We start from the raw sequence: 21,884 nt of genomic DNA on the forward strand, positions 1-21,884 counted from the left end.
GGGCTAAAAGAAACTTTGGTAACACTTTATTTTAATGTGTCCTTGTTACACTTTACATGTATTTACTATAGTAATAACCATAAATTAGGCATAATTACACGCAACTAACCCTAAACCAAACCCTAATACCCAAACCCTAAAGTAAGTACATGTACTATGTATAATTACACAATAATAGGGACACATTACTTTTTCTCTTACTATAAATAGACAAAATCGTTCATTCTTTGATATGCATATTTGCACTGTAACTCCTATAAAGACGTGACTGAGCACTTGTCAGCATTCATGGAAAGGGCTGGCGACTAGAAGCTCCTCCCATGCGATGCTTTTCAGCACTTTTCCTTTGAATGACAGTGGCTGGGGAAGAGAATGAAAAAGTTGTGATTTCTCGCAGCCTCACCGCCGATGAGCAGCAGTTGGAGAACTGCAATCAAACTGAATGGATTGGCATGGGGAGAAGCGGCACTCTCAACCTGGCTAAGCGGCAGCTTTGGAACTGGATTTGTCTTTTAGTGGTTTCTATGTGCCTGTTACTCCGACCAGGTAAATCTTTTTTGTTTTTTGCTCGTATTAATCGCTCTATTTGCATCCCGGAGCGAGCGCTGCTGGGAAAACTCTTTACTCTGTTGTTTGGAGGGATGTTGTTAAATTAAAATCACTAAAAAGTATTTTAAAACTTTAAACGCACTACGTAATGTAACGGCCCATCGCTCATATTAATGCACTATTTAATACGCATTTAGTTCTCTAGGCCAGAGTTGTGCAGCTAACTCGCTAGCAAATCAGCGCCGTGTTTGCGAAAAAGATGTAAACCCAGTATATTCTGATATATATTTATTGTGAGAACCAAATGTTATACTTTCTACCTTCTGAAAAGATGTTCGAAGTGAATCCTCACAGTTTTCTGTTCTTAAAGCGAACTGCTTAAGTTTAGTCGGATATTTTATTAGTTTGGCAAAACTTTGGCTAACCTGGCTAGCTTCTCGCTGTGTCGTTGTTTAAAGCTGTTTACTTCGAAAGCCCGTGAATGTTGAAGATAAAAGTGAGACTTAACGAGTGACGAATAAGATATTTGTGGAATTGAACAGCAAATATGGCTTATTTACGCTTTACGGTATTGCGCGTTTTAACCGCCTACGCCTCTGAAAAGCACGCGCAGGATGTTTTTTGTGTCGCGAGTGTGGGTTAAAATGTAAAATGCGATTTTTGTATCAGATACAAATGAACAAACACTTTGTTGCATGCTTGGAGTAGGATTGAAAATGTTTTTTTTTTTTTTTATCTACAGATTGATTATCTTTTTAAGTACAATACTATAACTTTAAATTACAATTGATGCTTCAATGTATTATTTAATGGTAGGCATACATTAAACATAATATGTAAAGGTAAAAAATAGACTGAAAAACAACTTTGTCTAAATATAAATGTCCGTTTTAAAGGGTTTAGGTTTTGTTTACAAGTCTGTATGATAGCCCACAAAATATGCATTCAATCTGAGAAAAGTTAAGTCAAACTATTAATGTCTTTGTCAGCCTAGTTTACGTACCATATGCTAAATGTTTCCTGACAGACCACTATTTTACTGGTCTAGCACAAAAAAAATGTACATGGACACCACAGACCAATGCTCTCTGTCATCTCTTGTAGGCTTAGACATAAATAACATCTTATCACATACATTTTGCATTAATTTCCACAGAGTTGTAGTTATGTGGATGATGATTAATGTAGAAAATTAAACAAACAGTATTTGTTATTAAATTGAACAATGTATTAAGTTAATTTACCTGTGAAAACTGCTTCCATGTTGTTGTGCAATATTTTCAGTCATTACTCGCACACGTCTCGTGGAAATTCATTGGTCAAAAGGCGTGAAAACTCTGTAGAATGCAATTACCTTGTCATAGCAATGGGAGTTCTTATGCTACCTAAATTCCATCACATTTGTTATTGTTGGGCCCGTATTCAAAGCATTTAAAAGTCATCATATGAAATTAAGCAGTTACACACCTTTGTTAGTTCATCATAACCATAAAGCATTCCAATCTAGGAATGTTTTCTTAGTTTGGAATAGCATTCGCCAGCTTGTAGTTATCTTTTCAGATGCCCTGCTGCTTCGAGTGCAACCAATGAATGTGTCAGAATGACAAAATACAGCAGTTGTGTAGCTGTTAAAGAGGTTTAGTGTATAGATCGCCAAGGCTAAGAACTTTAATTATGTTTATCGGCATCACCAACCAACCATCAAATAATGATTCTCCCAGTTTTAAATGCGTCTCATTAATGCCTAATTCTTACTCATTCTTCTTGATTCTCAACAGTGTGCTGCCAAACATGTCGAATTCAGCGCTGTAATGCAGAGTACGTGGCCTCATTCTCACCCTCCGGTGGCTTGCAAGAGGAGGTGCTTCCAGATGTGGACTACTGCATCGCTCTGAGGGCCTACTCGTTGTGTACGCGCCGCACGGCCCGTGGTTGTAGGGGGGACTTGGTGTACCACTCTGCTGTATTCCGTATTAAAGAGCTTTTTGCACAGCACAACTGCTCAAGCGACGGCCCAACGTCGTCGGCTAAAGCACCCAGCACTTCCAAGCCACCAGTGGTGGACGTCTGCAACTATGAAAGCAGGGTGCTCGCCTCAGGCCCGGCGGCCCAACAGAAAAAGTATGGACATTGCGGACTATTTGGCGATCCTCACTTGCGGACTTTTAGGGATGAGTTCCAGACGTGTAGGGTTGAGGGAGCCTGGCCGCTCATCCACAACCGATACCTTTCAGTTCAAGTCACAAACGTACCGGTGGTTGAAGGCTCCAGTGCAACGGCAACCAACAAGGTTAGTTGTATGAATAGCCTTAGTGTAAGTGTGACCTGTTCAAACTTTAGTGATCTCTTTGGAGAAGCGGAGTCTGATACTCATGGTTTTCTGAGAATGGGTAAAAGTTTTGAAGCCTTGCCACCAGTGCAAGTAATGAAAATGTGAAAAACAAAAGGAAATGGTCATCATTTCTCACCCCTAGTGTTATTGTAAACCTTCTGCAGACCACAAAAGTTGATATTTTGAAGAATTTTTCATCTTGTTGTCCATTGAAAGTCAATGGCGTCCAAAACCTACGTATGAACCCCATTGACTTTCATTGTAAGTACAAAAACAGACTTTTTCCAGTTTTTCCATTGAAGAGAGTAAGTCGCATAGCTTTGGAAAGCACAAGAATTTTCATTTTTTGGTGAACTTTTCCATGGTCCAAAGAAATCATTCAAACCAAAAGCTTGAGAGAGACAGTCAGCCCAAACAATGATGTCATTAGCCGGACATTTTTTTTCTATTCTCTCTTCTATTACGGAACATGATGTTGAGCCGTGGCGAAAATGCAGGACTTGTGATAGAATCCCCCAGCTGCTTCAGAAAGAGAATGGAAAATAAATTATTCAGTCTCCAGTTACAGTCAGTTAGTTCCTGGAAGCTTAACAGACATGAAGTATTACGGTAATATGGGAATGACAATTATTTTTATTTTATTTTTTATAGAAAGTAATATAACACCAGGGCACATAAAACTTGTCACTTCTTTCAGGGGCCGCTGACTTTAACATAAAGTGTTTATGAGAATAATAGTTTAAACATCTTCACATTAATTTATAATTTTGCCCAAGAGCTTATGACAGGCTACTAAATCAACACACGATTATTTTTTATTCATTGAGTTCCATCAGTGCTATTTCTTTAGCCTTAAATATAGTGGACATACTTGGACTAATCCTGTATAATATAACTAAATCTTATTGACAGTTGATGGTTTACAGCTCCATGACCTGATCACATGGATATGCCATTGATGAGTCACTGACTTTGGTTTAGATTAGATACTGGCAGATGACCCCAAACTGTCCGGCTTGGATTTTGTCTGTTCTTCTACTGCCATCATGTGGCGACACCTGTTTTTTTTTTTTTTTTTTCTCAAGGTCTTTCACTCTTCCAGTGTTATTTTACTGTTATTTACATACTTCTATAGTAGGGATGCTCATTTCGGTTAAATTTCTCGACCGACAACCGACGCTCGTTATCCGATTATTAACCGTTAACTGATAAGATTGTAATATTGTATAGCCTAGCTATATGATGATAATATGACATATATAGGCTATGACATTAAATAAAAAATACAATTGACGAGTGTCTGTGTCTTCCACGGGTTTATTTTAACATGCAAACAGCAGCATAGAACAGATAAACAACAGAACCTGGATTTACATTATCAAATTGTCACGCACCTGCAGCGTTTCTGACAACAGAAAAAAATAATTTAAATAAAAGGCATAAAATAAATAGGCCTACACTAAATATTTTTCACTTAAATGTTTAACAAATTAAGATGACAAAGCAAAAACACGGTGAAGCCATTGAAGCTTTGAACAACCGGTATTTTAGACATTTTTTCCGTCAAATAAAAATAGCAGGCTTACCTCAAGGATTGTTATTGTTATGACCACGGACGGTGCACGTATGCATACCGAACGCGTCTTTCCGCACTCATGGGCAAAGGAGTTTCTTTGAAAGGCTCGCGCACGAGACTAAGTGGAATGTGGGAAATGAAGTATACCATGGCCCTAAATTGTAATGGACTGGAGCTCACGGTTCACATCGAGAGAAATGGGAACGCGGGGGCACCGCGATGCGACCGACAAAAGGCACTTTCACTTTCGTGATCAAAGTGCATGCCACTGATAAGCTTTGTAAATGCAGTATTACAGTAGCTATACACATACCAATTAAACGCGCAGGTCTCCTCTCGTGCTCCTCCCCACTGTCGCCGGTGTTGCAGTCGATTCTGTTCCCTTTGGAATGTGTGTTCCCCCTGCTGACTGCGCATGCGCCATGAAACACCGCTGGATGGACGGAAAGCGAAGGAGGACAAAAATATTGGCGCTACGTTTAAATGTCTTGCACTGTAGCATAATAAAATTATTCAGTCCAGTTTTATTTCTGTGAATTAAATTAATCTTGGACTTGTTCATAGTTTATGTAATATGCCTGAATTTATAAATTTGAATTGTGCCAACACAAATTAGCTTATGTCCAAACTTTATGCCTCATATTACCATTTAGCATTATTGCAAATTTGATTGTTCCCTTCAGAATCTGTTCCCCTTTTCACAAGCATGGGAACCCAAAAGGTTCAAAAAACTATTTTTCCCCTCGAAGGTGGTATTTTTTTTTTTAAAGCATTTTTTATTTATTTATTTTATTTTTTTAAATCTTTATTCCTTTTCCAATTTAAAATGCACTACAGATTTTAATGCCATGTTTATTAAGGCTTTGGTTAGTACAGAAGCCTCCATTGCAGGCCTATTTGAACCACAAGGAGTTCACAGGTGATTTTAAATGGCAAATTTTATAAAAGAAAAGAGTTTACCCAAAGTGAAAATTGAGAAAAAAACCCTCCAAGAACAAAGGCTTCATAACTGAGTCATTTATTGCAAGAAACACATTTGTATTCTTTCTCTGTAGATGGATTGCCCACACATTTTAAATGGAACCACCGCCCGCAGTAGTCACAAGCAATCTGTCAACATAAAAGAACTTCAGAGTCTTCAAATGTTTCAGTCTCTACTCCAGTGTCTTCAACTGTTTCTTCCTCTCCACAAAAGTGGCACAGTTCACTTAGGTCATCTATGGAGGTACAACACTAGTGAAGGTGCACACCAAAAAGCACATCAATGGTATTCATAAGTAGCCATACCAGATTGGTGTAGCAGTGTTAAAGCAATCTCCATTCTGAACCGTGTTATGTCTTGTGGCTCACTGGAGAAGTTTATTGTAGAATTTTGCACAATGTGTTCTGCAAACTGAAGTAATAAGACAAATTAACTTTAAAGTATTGTACCATTTCAATGGACATTTAATATTTTTATATAATGCTATCACACCTTCAAAGCAAACACGCCACATGAAATAGTGTCCCTCTGAAGTGGGTGAGGCAGGCTTTCACAAACCCAGTGTGAAACTGAGACACCTTTTGCCATCATCAGGGCTCTACAAACAAGAGTTTTCTTTCAAGCATACATGTTTCACAATAACACTACATCTGATTGTGTTGCATGAAAAATACCTTGTTGCCTCCAAACACTTTTTCTTCTTGATTGATTGATTTCATTAGTGCCCTTTGAAATTACACATTAATTTTGTTAAGAATGTTATATTGCACCCTTGCATCTTGCATGTAAAAAATATTAAAGAAGGCAATAATGACAACATATAATTGTATCCATATATATTTATTCATTTTTATTTTATATAAGGAACAAAATATAACATAGTATCTGTTTCCCTTGTGACAATAATTTGAGGAACTCAAATTTTAGCATGTGTAGGCTACTTTGGAAACAGTTGAACATTGTTAATACATTTTGTATACTGTTGTTGTATATCATAAACATGTCATCTCTGTATTTTTGCTATAATAATAATGCTAAAAAATAAAAATGAGGCATCAAGTTTGGACATAAGCTAATTTGTGTTGGCACAATTCAACTGAATAAATTCAGGCATAATAAAGTAAATACAGGCATAATACATAAACTATGAACAAGTCCAAGATTAATTCAATTCACAGAAATAAAACTGGACAGTGAGAATCATTTTATTATGCTACAGTGCAAGACATTTAAACGTAGCGCCAATATTTTTGTCCTCCTTCGCTTTCCGTTCATCCAGCGGTGTTTCATGGCGCATGCGCAGTCAGCAGGGGGAACACACATTCCAAAGGGAACAGAATCGACTGCAACACCGGTCGAGGCAATAATTTTCGTTTCGCTTTTAGATATCTCTTTTATATATGCCATCAATGCTTTTAACTTTCTAGATACCGAACTCAAAACAGTCCATAAACTACAAATCCTCACGAAAACTTCCGTCAAGCCAGCTCGCGCGTCAATCTGAGAGATCAGCCTCTTACCTTGAAGTGTCAAATTTCTTGGTTTCTGAATGGACGGTTTAGCTTGATTGACAAACGCTAACGTTCGGCCATGATTTATATACCATCGACCTGTCCTAAAACGTTAGCACGCTGTGATCGATTGCTTGGAGATCGCGTGTTTCTCTGTTCGAGAGCGCATTTCCTCTTCTTCACATCTGCGACAAAACAGTTGATTATTTATGAACGAAAGCTCACAGAAACGTGAAAATGGTCTCATTTGAAAGAAAATATCCTAAGCTAAAAGATGATATATTGTGACTGATTGAAGCAGCCCTTATCAAAAGTGCGGGGGTCTAATTCTGTCTTTTCAAAACTGCGGGGGTCCTGACCCCCCCTGTCCCCCGTGCCAACGCCGCCTGACCCTTTCTATCGATATGGTCAGTACTTCTTTTCGCTTGCTTCATTTTGCTTGTTGCTTAGCGAAATATGTCTGGCACGTGTGAAACGCCCCGCGAGTTATAGGTATATATATAGAGAGGTACATATAGCATATTTTTCTTTAACCATGCAGCAAAGAGCAAAAAAAATAAAAAATAAAAAAAAGTTTAACTGATAGTATTAATCGGTTAAAATTCTTACTTTCGGTTAACGGTTAAACGGTCAATGTGAGCATCCCTATTCTATAGTTTTTGTTAATATTTTGAATTTGCTGATATTTTATATGTCCATTTTAATCTTAAAGTTTTGGTAATTTTGCTTCATTTAAACGTGCTTTTGACCTTTTTTGTTGTTTAAAATAGGTTTTTAGGTTTAAATTTATTTTTATTTCTATTTTAGTTTTTTTCCAGTTCAGCTCAAACTTATTTCAGTTATTTGCAACATTTCTAATTTTAATTTTTCAACGGATATTGTTTTTATTTGAGCTTAATTTCAATTAACAAAAAAGTTTTCAGTTCTTTTCCACATTACATCATTTTCCATTTAGATTTTTGGCATTTTCACCATTTTATAAATAGGACAGAAAATAAGAAATAATAATTTGTCTGTCCAGAATGCAAAATGTCAGACAATCACAGCCAATCAGAATATTTTTGATATTTAGTACATTAGTATCATATTATTTAACTATGTTATGCGGGATCTTGGACCAATGAGGTCGCTGTTGGTTAGGATGCGTCTGCTGATTTATTTTGCCATATTTGGTTGAGTGTTATTTTTAAGTTATGTTAATTGAAATAAAGCTGAAATAAAATATAAATATTAGATAAAAAAGCTTCACTGAAATAAAATAGATTTAAGTACTAAAACTGAAATAAAAATAAGCTAAAGTTAAATAGAAATATCAAAAACATATTTAAAAAAATGGCTAAAACATAAAATAAAACTGAAAATGTAAAAAATAAAAGCTATTTCAGAACATTAATAAATTCTAAAACAGTTCATATAAATAATAATAAAATAATAATAAAAAAAAAATAATGCTGACCAGGGCTGTGTTTCTCAAAAGCATTGTGGGATAAGTAGATGGTAGAGAGCATTGGTGTCAATGGTTACAAGCTACTTAAGCTTATGATGCTTTTGAGAAACGCAGCCCTGGTTAGGAAACATTGCAACGTATAGTTTTTAAAGCAAAAATCAGGCTTCACAAAAACACAATGTTGAAACAATCCTCTAGTCAATTGAAACCAATTTCATGTATTGATTGTCAGTGTCAGCTATTACTCACCGTTTCCCGTTTGGTCTCCCCTGCAGATAACCGTCATCTTCAAGTCTTATCATGACTGCACCGAGCAGAAGGTGTACCAGGCCACCACCGAGGACCTGCCGTCAGCGTTCCAGGACGGCACGCGGAGCGGAGGGAAAGGAGATGGCTTGTGGATCGTGGAGGGTAGTGGAGGTCTAGGTATACGGCAGGTGAAGATCCACGCTCGCTACCTGGGCACGTCAATCATCGTGAGGCAGGTCGGACGCTACCTGACCTTTGCCATCCGCATGCCTGAGGACTTAGCGGAGGAGAACGGCGGCCTGCAGCTGTGTCTGCACGGCTGCCCGCGCAGTGAGGTCATCAAAGCCCATGTGCTCAACCGGCAGCAGAGCCTGCGTCCGCCGCGACTCACGGGCGGCTGGTACGGGGAGGACGATGGCGGCGAGCTGCAGCCAGGCCTCTCGGCGCACGTGGACATGTTGGAACGTGCAACCACAAAGTGTCGAGAGATGCTGCAGGTGGAGGATGTTTATTTCCAGTCGTGCGTGTTCGATCTTCTCACAACAGGCGATCCAGAGTTCTCCATGGCTGCGTATGGCGCACTGGAGGACCTTAAGGCACTTCCGCCCAGCACTCTGAAACAAAGTTTACCCAGGACTCCACACATTTATAATAGAGGAACGATAGTTACACCTTCATTTTTCACGGCGCTGGTTCTTCTGCTACTGTTGAACTGAAGGAGCTGGTCTAGACACCAGCTTGAAGATGGATACCCACCAGCCAGACTGTTCCTCAACCATGAAACCCTCCTGGAAAAACAATCAAACCGACTTCATACTGTCTTCAAGTTAAGAGACTGATCCGAACAGACTCATTTCCATTTAAACATGCAGTTTTTTATTCTTCAGAACGATTGATGGCACACTCCAGGCTTTCTGAATGTGAAATCGAACAAAGGCTCTCAAATCTGGAAACGGTGAAGGCAGCTAATCTGCATATCTTTTAGTTTATCAAAGATTAAAGAGTGGACACTGTTGATACAGATGTGACGTTAATGGATGAAATGATCATAAAAGACACGTAGTATATATATAATGCACATCTTCCAGAATCACACGAGTTTAGATGCACTTCAAACTTTCTACTTGGACATAAGAAAATTTACACAGGATCCAACAACTTCATGAAATGCTACCTATCCATATATTTTTGGTACTGGGTCCAGACATCCACACATAAAGCTACAGTCATGGTAGAAAAAGACCTCTTCAAGCTGCTCTGCTTATTAAGGAGAAAACAAAACAAATTCTTTATATAATAATATATTGAAAGAGTGTATATATGTGTTTTATATGTGTAAATTCACCTGTGTATAGTTGATGTTTTAAATGTGATGTTTCATCTAGTTAGATTTTTTTTAGTTTGTATAAAACATAACTAATATGTGCTATATTGTGTAATCTGTTGTTTTCCATATTAAAAAAAAAAAGTTGTGACTATCTCTGGCTTTTCCCCCCTGAATTTTATGACTCTTTCCAATCCATAGAGGGTGCTATAGAGTTGAAAATTTGTGTAACTCTACATTTTTTTCAGGTTTTTGTCTTTAAAACCCCCTGTTTCACAGACAAGGTTTAGTCCCAGAGGTTTAGTCCCTACTCAGTGCCATTGTTTTGTCTCAAGATGCACACCAGTAATTGCATGTTTATAAAAGCTACATAAAGGGTTAGTTCACCCCAAAATTACAATTCTGTCATCATTTACTCACCCTCGTGTCATTCCAAACCCTTAAGACTTTCACTCAACTTTGGAACCCAAATGGAGATATTTTTTAATGAAATCTGAGCGATTTCTGTCCCTCCATTGACAGCTATGCAACTATCACTTTGATGCTTCAAAAACTTCATAAAAAGATTGTAAAACTAATCCATATGAATTGAGCGGTTTAGTCCAAATATTGTGAAGAAACATGATCGCTGTATACACTGAACAGATTTAATTTAGTCTTTTATTCGCATATAAACATTTATCAACTCACACATCAGTTATGGTAAACGGAAGCTCAGGCATGTTCATTTGATGCATGTGAGAACCAATGAGGTTAGTTCTTGTGTGTTACGCAGCACAACTGAGCTTCTGCATGAGGTTTGTTTTCACGCATCAAGCAGGTTCGGTTGAGCTTATGTTCGCTGATCAATGTTTATATGTGAATAAAAGCCTAAATTCAATCTGTTCATCATATAAAGTGATCATGTCTCTTCACAATATTTGGACTAAATGGCTCGATTCATATGGATTAGTTCTACGATCTCGTTATGAACTTTTTAAAGTGTCAAAGTGGTAGTTGCATAGCTGTCAATGGAGGGACAGAAATAGCTCAGATTTCATTAAAAATATCTTAATTTGTCTTCCGAAGATGCACAAAAGTCTTACGGGTTTGTAACAACATGAGGGTGAGTAATTAATGACAGAATTTTCATTTTTGGGTGAACTATCCCTTTAAATGCCCTAAATGAACTAAGGCGTAATCCTGACTTAAAGGTGCTAAAGAGGATGTTTTGTTTTATACATTTTTGCAATATTACTTGAAACTGTCTTTACTAACTGATAAAAGACTATTTATTAGGTGCACTGAAAGGAATAATATTAATATACATCATCTCTGCATGAGGTAGGGCCTTAAAAACATCAGCCAATCGTTTACGCGATCATCGCGTAAACAATTGGCCCTCTGGCTTGTCAATCACTGCCGTGACGTTCCTTGTGAGAGACGAGTGCGGCTTCGCGCTCCAGTAACTTTCCACACTCCACAGGCGCCGCATGCAGTGTTTTTGTCCAGAGACAGGAGTAACAACTGCAGATTATGAGTTACCTGCAGTGAGTCCGACATAATGAATCCACGAACACGACACAGAGAATGCCAGTGATAAACACTCGTGTTCCAATACTCGTGTTTACGAGTTTTGGGAGGCGTTCCCTCGAAATTCTTACGCATGCGCTCATTTCAAAAACTCAGTAACAGTCTTTGGTTTCTCAGTTGACGAAAAGATCATCTTTAGCACCTTTAATCTAAGCCTTGTCTGTGAAATCAGGCCTCTATTTCCTCACACCAGTGAGTCTTACTGGCCACCATGGGAACTTGAAGTAATGCCTTCAGAACACCTTTTTTAGCTGTGGTTATGTAAACGATAATGTACAGTCAGCCATTTGTTATAGCAAAATATACCTGAGAAAGTGATTAGTGCCTCGCTTATTACACAGCTAAGTTAACTGATACTGATAAAAAAAATTTACTTGATATAAAAAAATAAGGTCGAAATTAAAGCTGGAGTAAAGCTGCATTCACGTCACCTCGTATTTACCGGAATCTTGAAATGACAACACGTGACGTTATATTCGGAGATTCGGAGCTGTTCATGTCCTTTTAGTCCTTGGATTGGGAATTATGCGTTTCCATGGCACCACTATCAACGCCTTACAGCGGTCAGGTGGTACAGCGGGAGCTTTCAGAAAACTCCCAGCTTAAAAGCTGTAATTACGAGCTCTACGAGGACGTGAACGCTTTTTACAAGCTAGAATCTAAGGAATTACGAGGCCGCGTGAACGCACCTTAATTTGAGTAATCAAAAAATAATAGAAAATAGGTTGCTTGTGATGATGAATACCTCGACTGACCAATCAGAAGTATTCCAGAGCGCCATGTTACAAACAAATCAACGCATTGCAACAACTTCCAAACAATAAGAATCAAGATTTCTGTCCACTCTATATAAAACTTTTTTAGTCAATTTTCAGTTGGTAGACAGATATTTTTAACTTAATTTATAAACGACACAAATGGAGCCACACAAATTCTAGTATTTACCGGTTAGCCATGAAAGCAGCTGACGTTTGCCCTTCACTTTTTCAGCAATGCCGTCCATTGCTCATGTTCCTGCTAAGGACCCTTCAGGCCTCGGGTGGAAAGTGGAAACTGGTATGAAATGACGGGGTCATGTGACAGAGATTAAATCGTCGTCAGTTTAACCACATTCATCATGCTAAACTAAGCGTTTTCCAACACTGCCCTTCTCTTGTACTTTGCAGATCTCGGCACTCCATCACTCTCAAGTTTTAACTGCGCCCGATGAGGAGAAGGAAAAAGGCAGGTTCTTCATGCTAAGAGCTGTCAGAAATCATCTCATACATTTGGCGCAGGCCTGTAGTTAACATCTGACAGCTATATGATTCTTTTATACCAGCACACCGCCTGGTTTTATTGTGTTTTATTACCATGTTTTAAGCGTTTTTGGCTTCCTGCTTTACAGTGCATTCCGTCTGTTAATTAGTACTATAATAATGAGTAAGCTCTTCTGTTCTAATTCTAAATACAGTATATAATGAGGTATATAAACAAATGTGTAAAAAATAAGGATCCACTTTGTTCTTTGCTCACTTTGATCTAATAAACAAGGACAATTATTGGGCTAATTAATTAAAATAAGCCTCTAGAGTGATTAATATTCACACTGGAAAAATTAATTTGACATTAATAGGATATTTGGCAAGATAAATAGACAGTACGGGACATGTCCGCACGTTGATTGATAATTGATAGATGGATGGCTCTCTTTACAGGAATGCCTTTTTAATTAATAATTAGAAACCACCACGAGCATTTAAAGGCTTCTGGATACATTAAAGCTGCTGTATGTGAATTTTGGGCTTACTTTGCATTAAATAATGTTACTTCATGACATTATTCGAAGTAACATAAATTTAACAGAAAAATAATTAAACAAATAAAAATCATCTGTGACTTGCACGTGTTATGCCTGGCTCACACTACAGGAGTTTTAGGCCGATTTATGCCCGATTTTCCCCTCCCGAGAATCTGAGAAAAAAATCTTGTCCACGACCTCGATCGGTTCCGATGTTCGGCGCAGATTATCTGGTAATGTGAGACGTTCACAGATAAAATCTTGCACCTCCCGATCTGATCTCACACAAATCGGGCTCACCCCGATCATATCAAACATGTTTGATATTTATCGGGATGAGCAAGACTGTAATAACATCAGTACTGTCACAATAGCCAATAGGAAACAAGTATACAACGCAACGGAAGTGACAGACATTTCGAAATGGCGACCGCGAAAAGATCAAGGAATCTACAATGCAAAAGGTGACACTAGCGCTTTTGAACTACAGTAGGCAGGCAATATTATAACGGTAAACATTCTAGCACACTACGATAGTAATAAAAGGTCAATTTTACCAGAAAGTTTAAACAGAAAGTTTCCGTGTTTCCGTATCCATTTTGTTTACATCCGCTTTTGATCTGCTGCGTAGATCACGTGACGCGCTTCCTCTGGCAGATAATCTTAATAACATTTTGTAGTGTGTGATGCTCCGCGAATTTCAAATCTTGTAGTGTGAGCATGTTTAAGATTTGAGGGAAGAAAATCTGCAAAGATTCTCCTGGAGTGTGTGCTGCAACCAGATTTTACAATTGGATAGGATTTTAAAACTCCTGTAGTGTGAGCCAGGCATTAGCCAATTAGAAAACTTGGGCGGGCCTTCTTGCATGTCTTGTTTTGTTTTGAAATCAAGGCGGAATACAAATCGACTACATTTATTAAAACACTTTTATTATTTTGAATGACAAAAACTTTTATTTTAAAGAAAATATTTGTATGTCTATAACCTTTTGTCAAAACTCGTTCCCTATTGAACAACATTCCATTTCGACTGACGTCACTAGGGATACATTTTATTCCCATTGAAATTGCAGTTTCATTTGGAAAAATGTCACATTACTGAAGTAAAATGGTCTGCAAATGCGGTTCCATACTGATATATTTCTAATATTTTTCATTGCTTGTATTTTTACTTTTTCACTCTAGACAAAATATAACATTCGTACAGGTCATTTGTGCAATCTCAGGTCTACAAACCTGCATTCAGGTTCCACGTTGCATATTTGTTAATAATTCTGCGCTACAGAACTTTTTAACAAATGGTCCCTCTACACCTCCAAGCCTGGAAAAACCAAGCCTGAAAATTAGGCATCTGTATCATAAATCTTGGAAAGTTATGATAATTTGCAATTCACTCCCTCATCAAAGGCAATATTACCCTAATTTATTATCTTCCCATGTGTGAGGCGCTCAGAGGCCGTGGAGATAAGAGTCTATCAGGAGGAGGATTGATTTTCATTAACAGATTGTAATAAAGATGAACTGCTCGGCCCGCACGCTGACCAAGAGCCACACTTTATTGTAATTGGGCCAATTTATTTCATGAGCCACTGCCTCCACTTTTTTAGGCTCTCCCCTTTCTTTTCTTTTCTCTCTCTCTCTCTCAGTAAATTACTGTAATGTTTCAACCACATTCTCTTCCCATATTTCAGCTACCAGACAAACTGTATATTCACAGTTTCATACAGTATGTCTGTCTTCACAGTATGGGTTATTTACTTTTTGACCTACATTATATCACGTTTTGTAAAGTGCAAGCTGTAACCATTTAAATGATCTAAGCGATAACTAAATATTCTGCTACAAAATGGCATGGAAGGACTCGAATTGGTGAATCTTTTCATCTGTTCATTTACAGAAAACATCTGATTGAACCAGTTCACTTGAAGGAATCAGGCTTTCCTTCAAGTGCATATGAAAAAGAGAACGGATCTGGATGATCTAATTCACTAAAATGAATGGTCTATCCAAAGAGCTAAGAAAGCTTGTTTAGTGCAAACCGATTCACTTGAATGAATCATACAACCGCTATATGAGATAGAACTGTTCAGTTGAATTGATTCACTTCATACTTCCCAGTCTTAAGGGCCGTTCACACAGAACACATTTTCCATTCCACTGCGCTACTATTCCATTGTACTATTCCACGCTTGACGGACATGTTTTACAGGTGCGCTCGTGTCTCATGCATGCCACAGTGTTCTAAAAATGAGGCGCTCAGGTTAAAAGAAGTTGAACTTTTAAAAAACACATCTCTAGGACTTGCATTTTTTTTTCATTCCACTGACCTGCGCTTCACATTTTTAACCACAAAAAAGGTCTCTGTAAATCGGACCTTACAGTACATATGATGGAGAGAGGATAGTTTAGAAAGAACTGACTCACTAGAATGAATCAGACACACCAGCACACATGAAAGAAAGAGTTTAGACTGATTACCACAGCTCACTCGACAGTGAACTTGAGGTGCCAAATAAGCATTACAACTTGCACACTAGGAATTTTGGAGCATTCCTACTTCTAACACGTGACCGCTGTACCACCTGACTGCTGCAGATTAATTTAGGCATTGATAGTGCTGCATCACTCGTTGTCATCTCGAAATTATGATTACAACATGGCGTGAATGCAGCACTGAATGCTAAGTACAATCATGTCACATTAACAACAATCAACACCAGGGTTCATTTTGAAAGCACATTTTGATTTAGTTTTAGGCATAGTCTCTTGACTAATATGCCATTTAGTTTTAGTCGTATTTTAGTCATCAGAAATCGTTTTAGTTTTGTTTTAGTTTTTATATCATAAGATTTTAATCGACTAAATATACAGTAGATTTAGTCAATCTAATCTAATTTAGTTAAACTGTAATGCATTAAGCATTTCTCTAACAATACACAGATCCAATACACTGATATACATCTGAGCAACTGTACTTTACTTGACCGTTCAAGTGCAAAAACACATGAAAGAGAGCTCAGTTCGTTACTTGTCTGGGATTGACACACTTATCATTGAGGTCCTATTATAGTTTTTGTTTAAAATTTTGATTAGATGTGATTTTTAGTTTTTCTGCTTTCATTGTAATTTTAGTTAAAAGTTTTAGAAATTTTTTTTTGTGTTTATGAATTTTAGTTTTTGCTTCTAAATGTCTATATAGTTTTTTTATATATTTCTGTTGTAGTTATTTTAGTACATCAGGTTAAGCTAAATAAAATAAGTTTATTTTATTTCAGTTAATGTTTATTTCAAGTAATGAAGATGTTTATGGTTTTAGGTTTAGTTAACTATAATAACCCTTATACCTGTAAAATATAAATAATGTGTCAAATAATGTTTTTAGTTTTTCCTTCCTGTGACAGAAGATACAGTAGTTTACTATGAATCAAATAGAAATTAAATTAATTTAAATAGTTTATTGTGTAAACAAAATAACAATAATGACCAGGAAAAAATAACAATTATAAACCATCCCGAAATACACCGTGACTCTTATTCTGAAATGTCTGCAGTCTGCACTGTAGCAGGCTGCTCATTTAAGTTCAGATGTGGGAGATAAAATATGCATTCTTACAACCATCTATAACATATTACCATATAAACATCATGTAGTAAACATTGTCATGATTCATCAACATTAGCTTATAAGCAATCGCTTGGCATAAATGTGCACTATTCATTAATTGCGAAGTAGTCTGAAGTGCTGCTGCGCGAGCCTGTAGAGCACACAACAGCACCACTTTTCCCGTGGTTAGATCAGCACGTTACACTTCAAATGTGCGCATCTTCCACACAGGACAGCAAATCTTCCCAAATCGTCCCAAATCATTTAGTCATTCAAAACACATTTTTATTTAGTTATTGTCTCGTTTTTGTCCGTGAAAAAATGTTGACGAAAATTATTTGTCAACAAAATTAACAGTGATTAACACCATCCAAATAATTGTAGCAAATTAGCTCAAGAAAGAAATAAAATTAATTATTAATATTTCTTTCGAGACAATTCTGGGCCAAATTGCCCGCATTCTCCACCATTATGCTATTAATTATTCATATTTCTTTTTTGAGCTAATTTGCTACTTAATATTTAAGTATGGTTTAAAAAGAGGACTTAGTACTTACCTTTTCACAAATCTGTATGTTATGCTCAGTACAATGATATAAATACAACTTTAAGAACCAAACACAAATAGTCTTCATACTTAAATTTAAAATTTTATTGTAAAATTGAAAAAAAGAGAGAGAAAGAGAGAAGCCCATTAAGTGTTTCTTTTCAATGCATACATTTTCTTAACATAACCAATAAATAGGCGATTCATAAACAGATTGTTGTCAGGAATAAATAAATAAATAAAGGTTCATAAATTAATTGGCAAATCATTAGATGAGTAGGCATAACAGTAAAACAATGTAAGCAGCAAGTATTTGAGAAATGTCAACGGGAGGTTTGGTTTCTCAGGCATTTGTCTTGGACATATCTTCTCTGTCTCAAAAAAGAAAATAAATAAATAAATAAATAAATAAACAGAAACTCTGTCCATTTCAATTGTTCATGCTGCACCAATCACATCGCAAAGATAGATGGTGCACCTCTTGTTCTCTTTTCTTGGAAAATAGCAAAAGAAATCAACAAACATTAACAAGAAAACCAAAAACAACTGTAAACAGCATTGTCTCATCCAGGCTTTAAGAACAGCGCAGGGAGTGCCTGGCTCTCCCACTGCACATTTCACACAGCAAAATCAATACTCTTGATATATATTTCCTTATGCTTTGTGCTGAGAAAACCAGAACTTTAACATGATCTTTATAAAGCAAAAAACCCGCCCCACCCCGAAAGCCACCCTCCCACCAACTACTCCCCCATAGAATCTGAGAAATGTGCTGCTGTTCCCTAATATACAGATTTCATATCTATAATAAGCTACTTTCCTTAGCATACAAACCATAGTTAAAGAATCATATTGTTAATATGAGTAGTACCTTTATAACACTTTAACCCCCGAAGCTTTCCCACCCTTTCCCCCCTTGAGCATGCTCACAGATCAAAGTTCAGCATGAAGATCTGAGGAACGAAACATGAATGTGGTTTGAATGAGAAAAACGCAAGTATGAAATGCTGGTGGTTTTTTTGTTCAGAAATACCTGTAGTGCAAAAACGTCCCCCCTTGTTTCTCGCGCAAACGCAATTTGTATTAACGCCATCGGTTCACCTTTCAACACATCAAGTTTCATTTTATATGCCTTTCCAATCTCATTTTTTTTCTTTCAAGCTGTAATGATATCATCCTTCAAACTTATTAAACTTCAGGCACCAGTTGCCATTTTTAATTTGTATTACATTTGCTTTTACATGCAGGCCAAATTTAATTTGATTTTAATAATTCACATCTGGCATGGAGAGATTCTGTGAGGAAGGCCCTTGCAACTTGAGGTTATTAGACCGCCGATGCCTGAGGGCTGCATGTCTGTATATCACGACGTTCTGATATGCCACCACAGGACAGGAGAGGGGAGATGAAATGGAGAGAGTTCAGCAGAAAAAGGCTATTATAACCTGTGAATCGAATGCGATCCATTTCGGCGTGACCTGAGGCTAAAAAACGGCTGTGATATACGGGCGGCGTTAATGTTTTCCAGCGAAACTTATTTCTGACGTCTGCGAAATTAAACATTTAACATACAGATATATTTTTAGGTAAGACAAACAGGTCAAATATCCACAGTGGAAATCAAATGAGGTCAAAATATGTGCTTTTCTGTCCTACCTAGATTCTAGAGCTCTGTTTTTGCATCTATTTCTGTTTATTTGTGAATTCTGTGAGGACCTGAACTTCCTGTACTTCTGTCACTATATTATCTTTCGTTTTGGCATATCTGTGAAGGCAGTGCGGAACTGACGAGTTGACAAACAGCGAATGTAGTGTAACGACAGATTGGAAAAAATGGAAAAACGTATGAAGAAAGCAAAAAAGAGCTTGTAAATGCATAGAAAACAACTGTTTCAAGAATACTGTCCATTTAATAGTTAAAGACCCCATGAAATTGTTTGGCGAGTATAGAATTGATGCATTTCCTTTTGAAACAGGCCGGGGCATGACAATGTGTTTTAAATAGCCAACGGCCTTTAGTTTCAGCATCGGTGGGAGGAGCATTAACTCCAAAGCATCTGATTGGGCAAAAATTGATAGTGCAGGACGAGTCATCAATATTTTTGGTCTGTTTTCCAAGAAGAGAAAGACTAAAATAGCATAAGCTAACACTGTGTCTACACAGGACGCGAGCTTTGCGATAAAAGACAATAGAACCCATTATAATCAGTGATATTGTCTACACTGGATGCATCGCGGTGCAATGCGACACAACAAATTCCATTTTCTATTTCTGACGTAGTCCGAGTGCTTTGCAACGGCCGGTTTGTCGCGTTCAGCGTAGACAGCTTTTAGCTGTTGCGATGTGACAACAGTCACATCTGTTTTAGACGCGGTGCAACAAACAGCCACCAATTCAGACTCCAATTCTGACTTCATCCTAGAGCATCTGATGAGACTAAAATTTGCAGTCAACAATATTTTGGGTCCATTTTCCCAGAAAACGGTAAATTAGTTTTGTTAGGTAACATTAGCCTTAGAGCTAACACACTAAACTACAATTTTGATTTCATAGGGTCTTTAAGATTCTTGTCAGGTGCTTCAGAGTTGTGTATATTTGTGACTTGTTTGAGAGCAAAGCAACAGCTGCAGTTAAGTACACCATAATGTCAGACTCTGTGGCTTTTTTATTGATGAATCAGTTTGCTCCAACTGTAACCCCCCATAGCTGCTATTTGCAAGCTGTTCATGAGATCTTTACAGGCTGCTCATTAGACCTTTGCAGGCAGTTAGTGTCAAGTTAATCCATACCAGCCTGAGAAGCATATTCTTAGGAGTAAGTTTTTTTTTTGCAGATTCAGACTAGTTGTCCCACAGCGTTTTCTATATCTTAAACTCATTTATTAGTGAAACGAACTCTGAAAACATCAATGCGGAATTGATTGTGCAGGTTTCCGAGGCGAAATTCGATTGCTATTTTGATGCTGCAAGATGGTCCCTGTAAAATTCTGATGTGCTTCAGAAATTGTAACAAGTTTAACAAGTTTGTCCTTTCGGTTGGTCTGTTACGAACCTCTACTTGGACATTTTGTGGGCTGTGTTAGGGTTTAAGGCTTGGTATCTTTGTAACTGCTTGGTTCCCTTACCAGTGTGCTTTATCAGTTGATATTCAGCATTTGGCACCAACCGTTTGATGAGTATGTTTTTTAAAAAGATGAACAAAATGGATGATATGAAAGCTCTGCTTGTCTCTCGTAAAGGTAAAGTTGGGCGATCATTAACGAAGCACGATCGTAAACCTGATGAAATCAAACTAGATCCCCTTAGTAGAAAAAACACTAAATCGGCACACAAAAACAAATGAACATTTCCTATCACTGTTGAGCGTTAACTGTATTTTTCGTATTATTTACCTGTGCAATGGTACAGCAGTTATATTGTGAATAGTTTGCGTTGAAGCCACAGGTACTTATTCTGCTCGATAAGTAAAGCTTTTGTCGGATAAATATGTTTGTTTATGTGTACTGAATAACTACCCAAGGTTTCGCTAAACCAGCGACACTTCGCACATGCATATATAGTAATTCTCAGCATTTGCTCTCTGGAATGTGACCTATTTCTGACATCTGAGCAAAAAAAGACGATGGATGATGGACCGTTCCCTCCCTCTTTTTTTTCTTCATGAATGAAAATGGCAGAACATGCTCCTAACAATCTCCAATCCACATATTCTACTCCACTAAAATAGTATAGCTTTTAAAATACTTTTTTTCTTCATTTTTTTTTCTATTTTGTTTAAATATTCTGAAACCCAGTAGCTATAAATGTAAAAGGAAAAGAAATCAAAATCCCTTTCCTCTTCCGACCTGAAGCGAATATTTATGCTTTTTTTTTTTTTTTAAACTTATGTCATTAGTAGTAGTTTGTAGTATTAGTATTGTTATTAATACCATATATTTCTGTTGAGGAATAAAAATGTTTGGTCCTTTGGTCCCTTTGGGGTGAAAGATTTATCAGTTTCACTGAGGACATGGAAACCTCTGTGACCACAGAATGTCCTGCGTTTGCTGAAAGACGGTGACAGGAGAAAAGGAAAGAGGGAAAGAGACAGAAAGTCCACTAGCGGGACAAGAAGAACTTCTTTTTTTCCACTGCATTTTTCCTTGGTCTTCAAGTTTAACCCTCATTTGTCCAGTGTAATAAAAGCCATAAGCGCCTCTTCCTTTAAATAGCATATGTGTGTATAATATGTATATAGAAATCGAAGTTGTTCTCGCTTGTTTTTTTTCTTTTTGTTTGTTGCTTGACTGACGGTTCGAAGCTCAGCGAGAGACAGGACATGTTGAGTTCTCTGTCTTAAGAGAGATCTTCCTCTTGTCTTTCGAGCGCTGTGCCGAGTGTGGTTTGTCCACTGGTGCCGGTTCACCCGCAA

At 37.4% G+C, this 21,884-nt stretch overlaps 1 protein-coding gene across 1 annotated transcript; it reads left to right on the forward strand.

Annotated features, from left to right (window-relative positions):
• Window positions 1–313: 313 nt before the first annotated feature.
• On the forward strand, window positions 314–10,118 carry rgmd (RGM domain family, member D). Its single transcript, XM_067398674.1, has 3 exons — window positions 314–546; window positions 2,328–2,839; window positions 8,673–10,118. The coding sequence occupies exons 1-3, from the start codon at window positions 351–353 to the stop codon at window positions 9,360–9,362; spliced, it is 1,398 nt and encodes a 465-aa protein (XP_067254775.1). The 5' UTR covers window positions 314–350; the 3' UTR covers window positions 9,363–10,118.
• The last annotated feature ends 11,766 nt before the right edge of the window (window positions 10,119–21,884 follow it).

Source organism: Chanodichthys erythropterus, chromosome 10 (assembly GCF_024489055.1).
Source record: "Chanodichthys erythropterus isolate Z2021 chromosome 10, ASM2448905v1, whole genome shotgun sequence".
Taxonomy (NCBI): Eukaryota; Metazoa; Chordata; class Actinopteri; order Cypriniformes; family Xenocyprididae; genus Chanodichthys; species Chanodichthys erythropterus.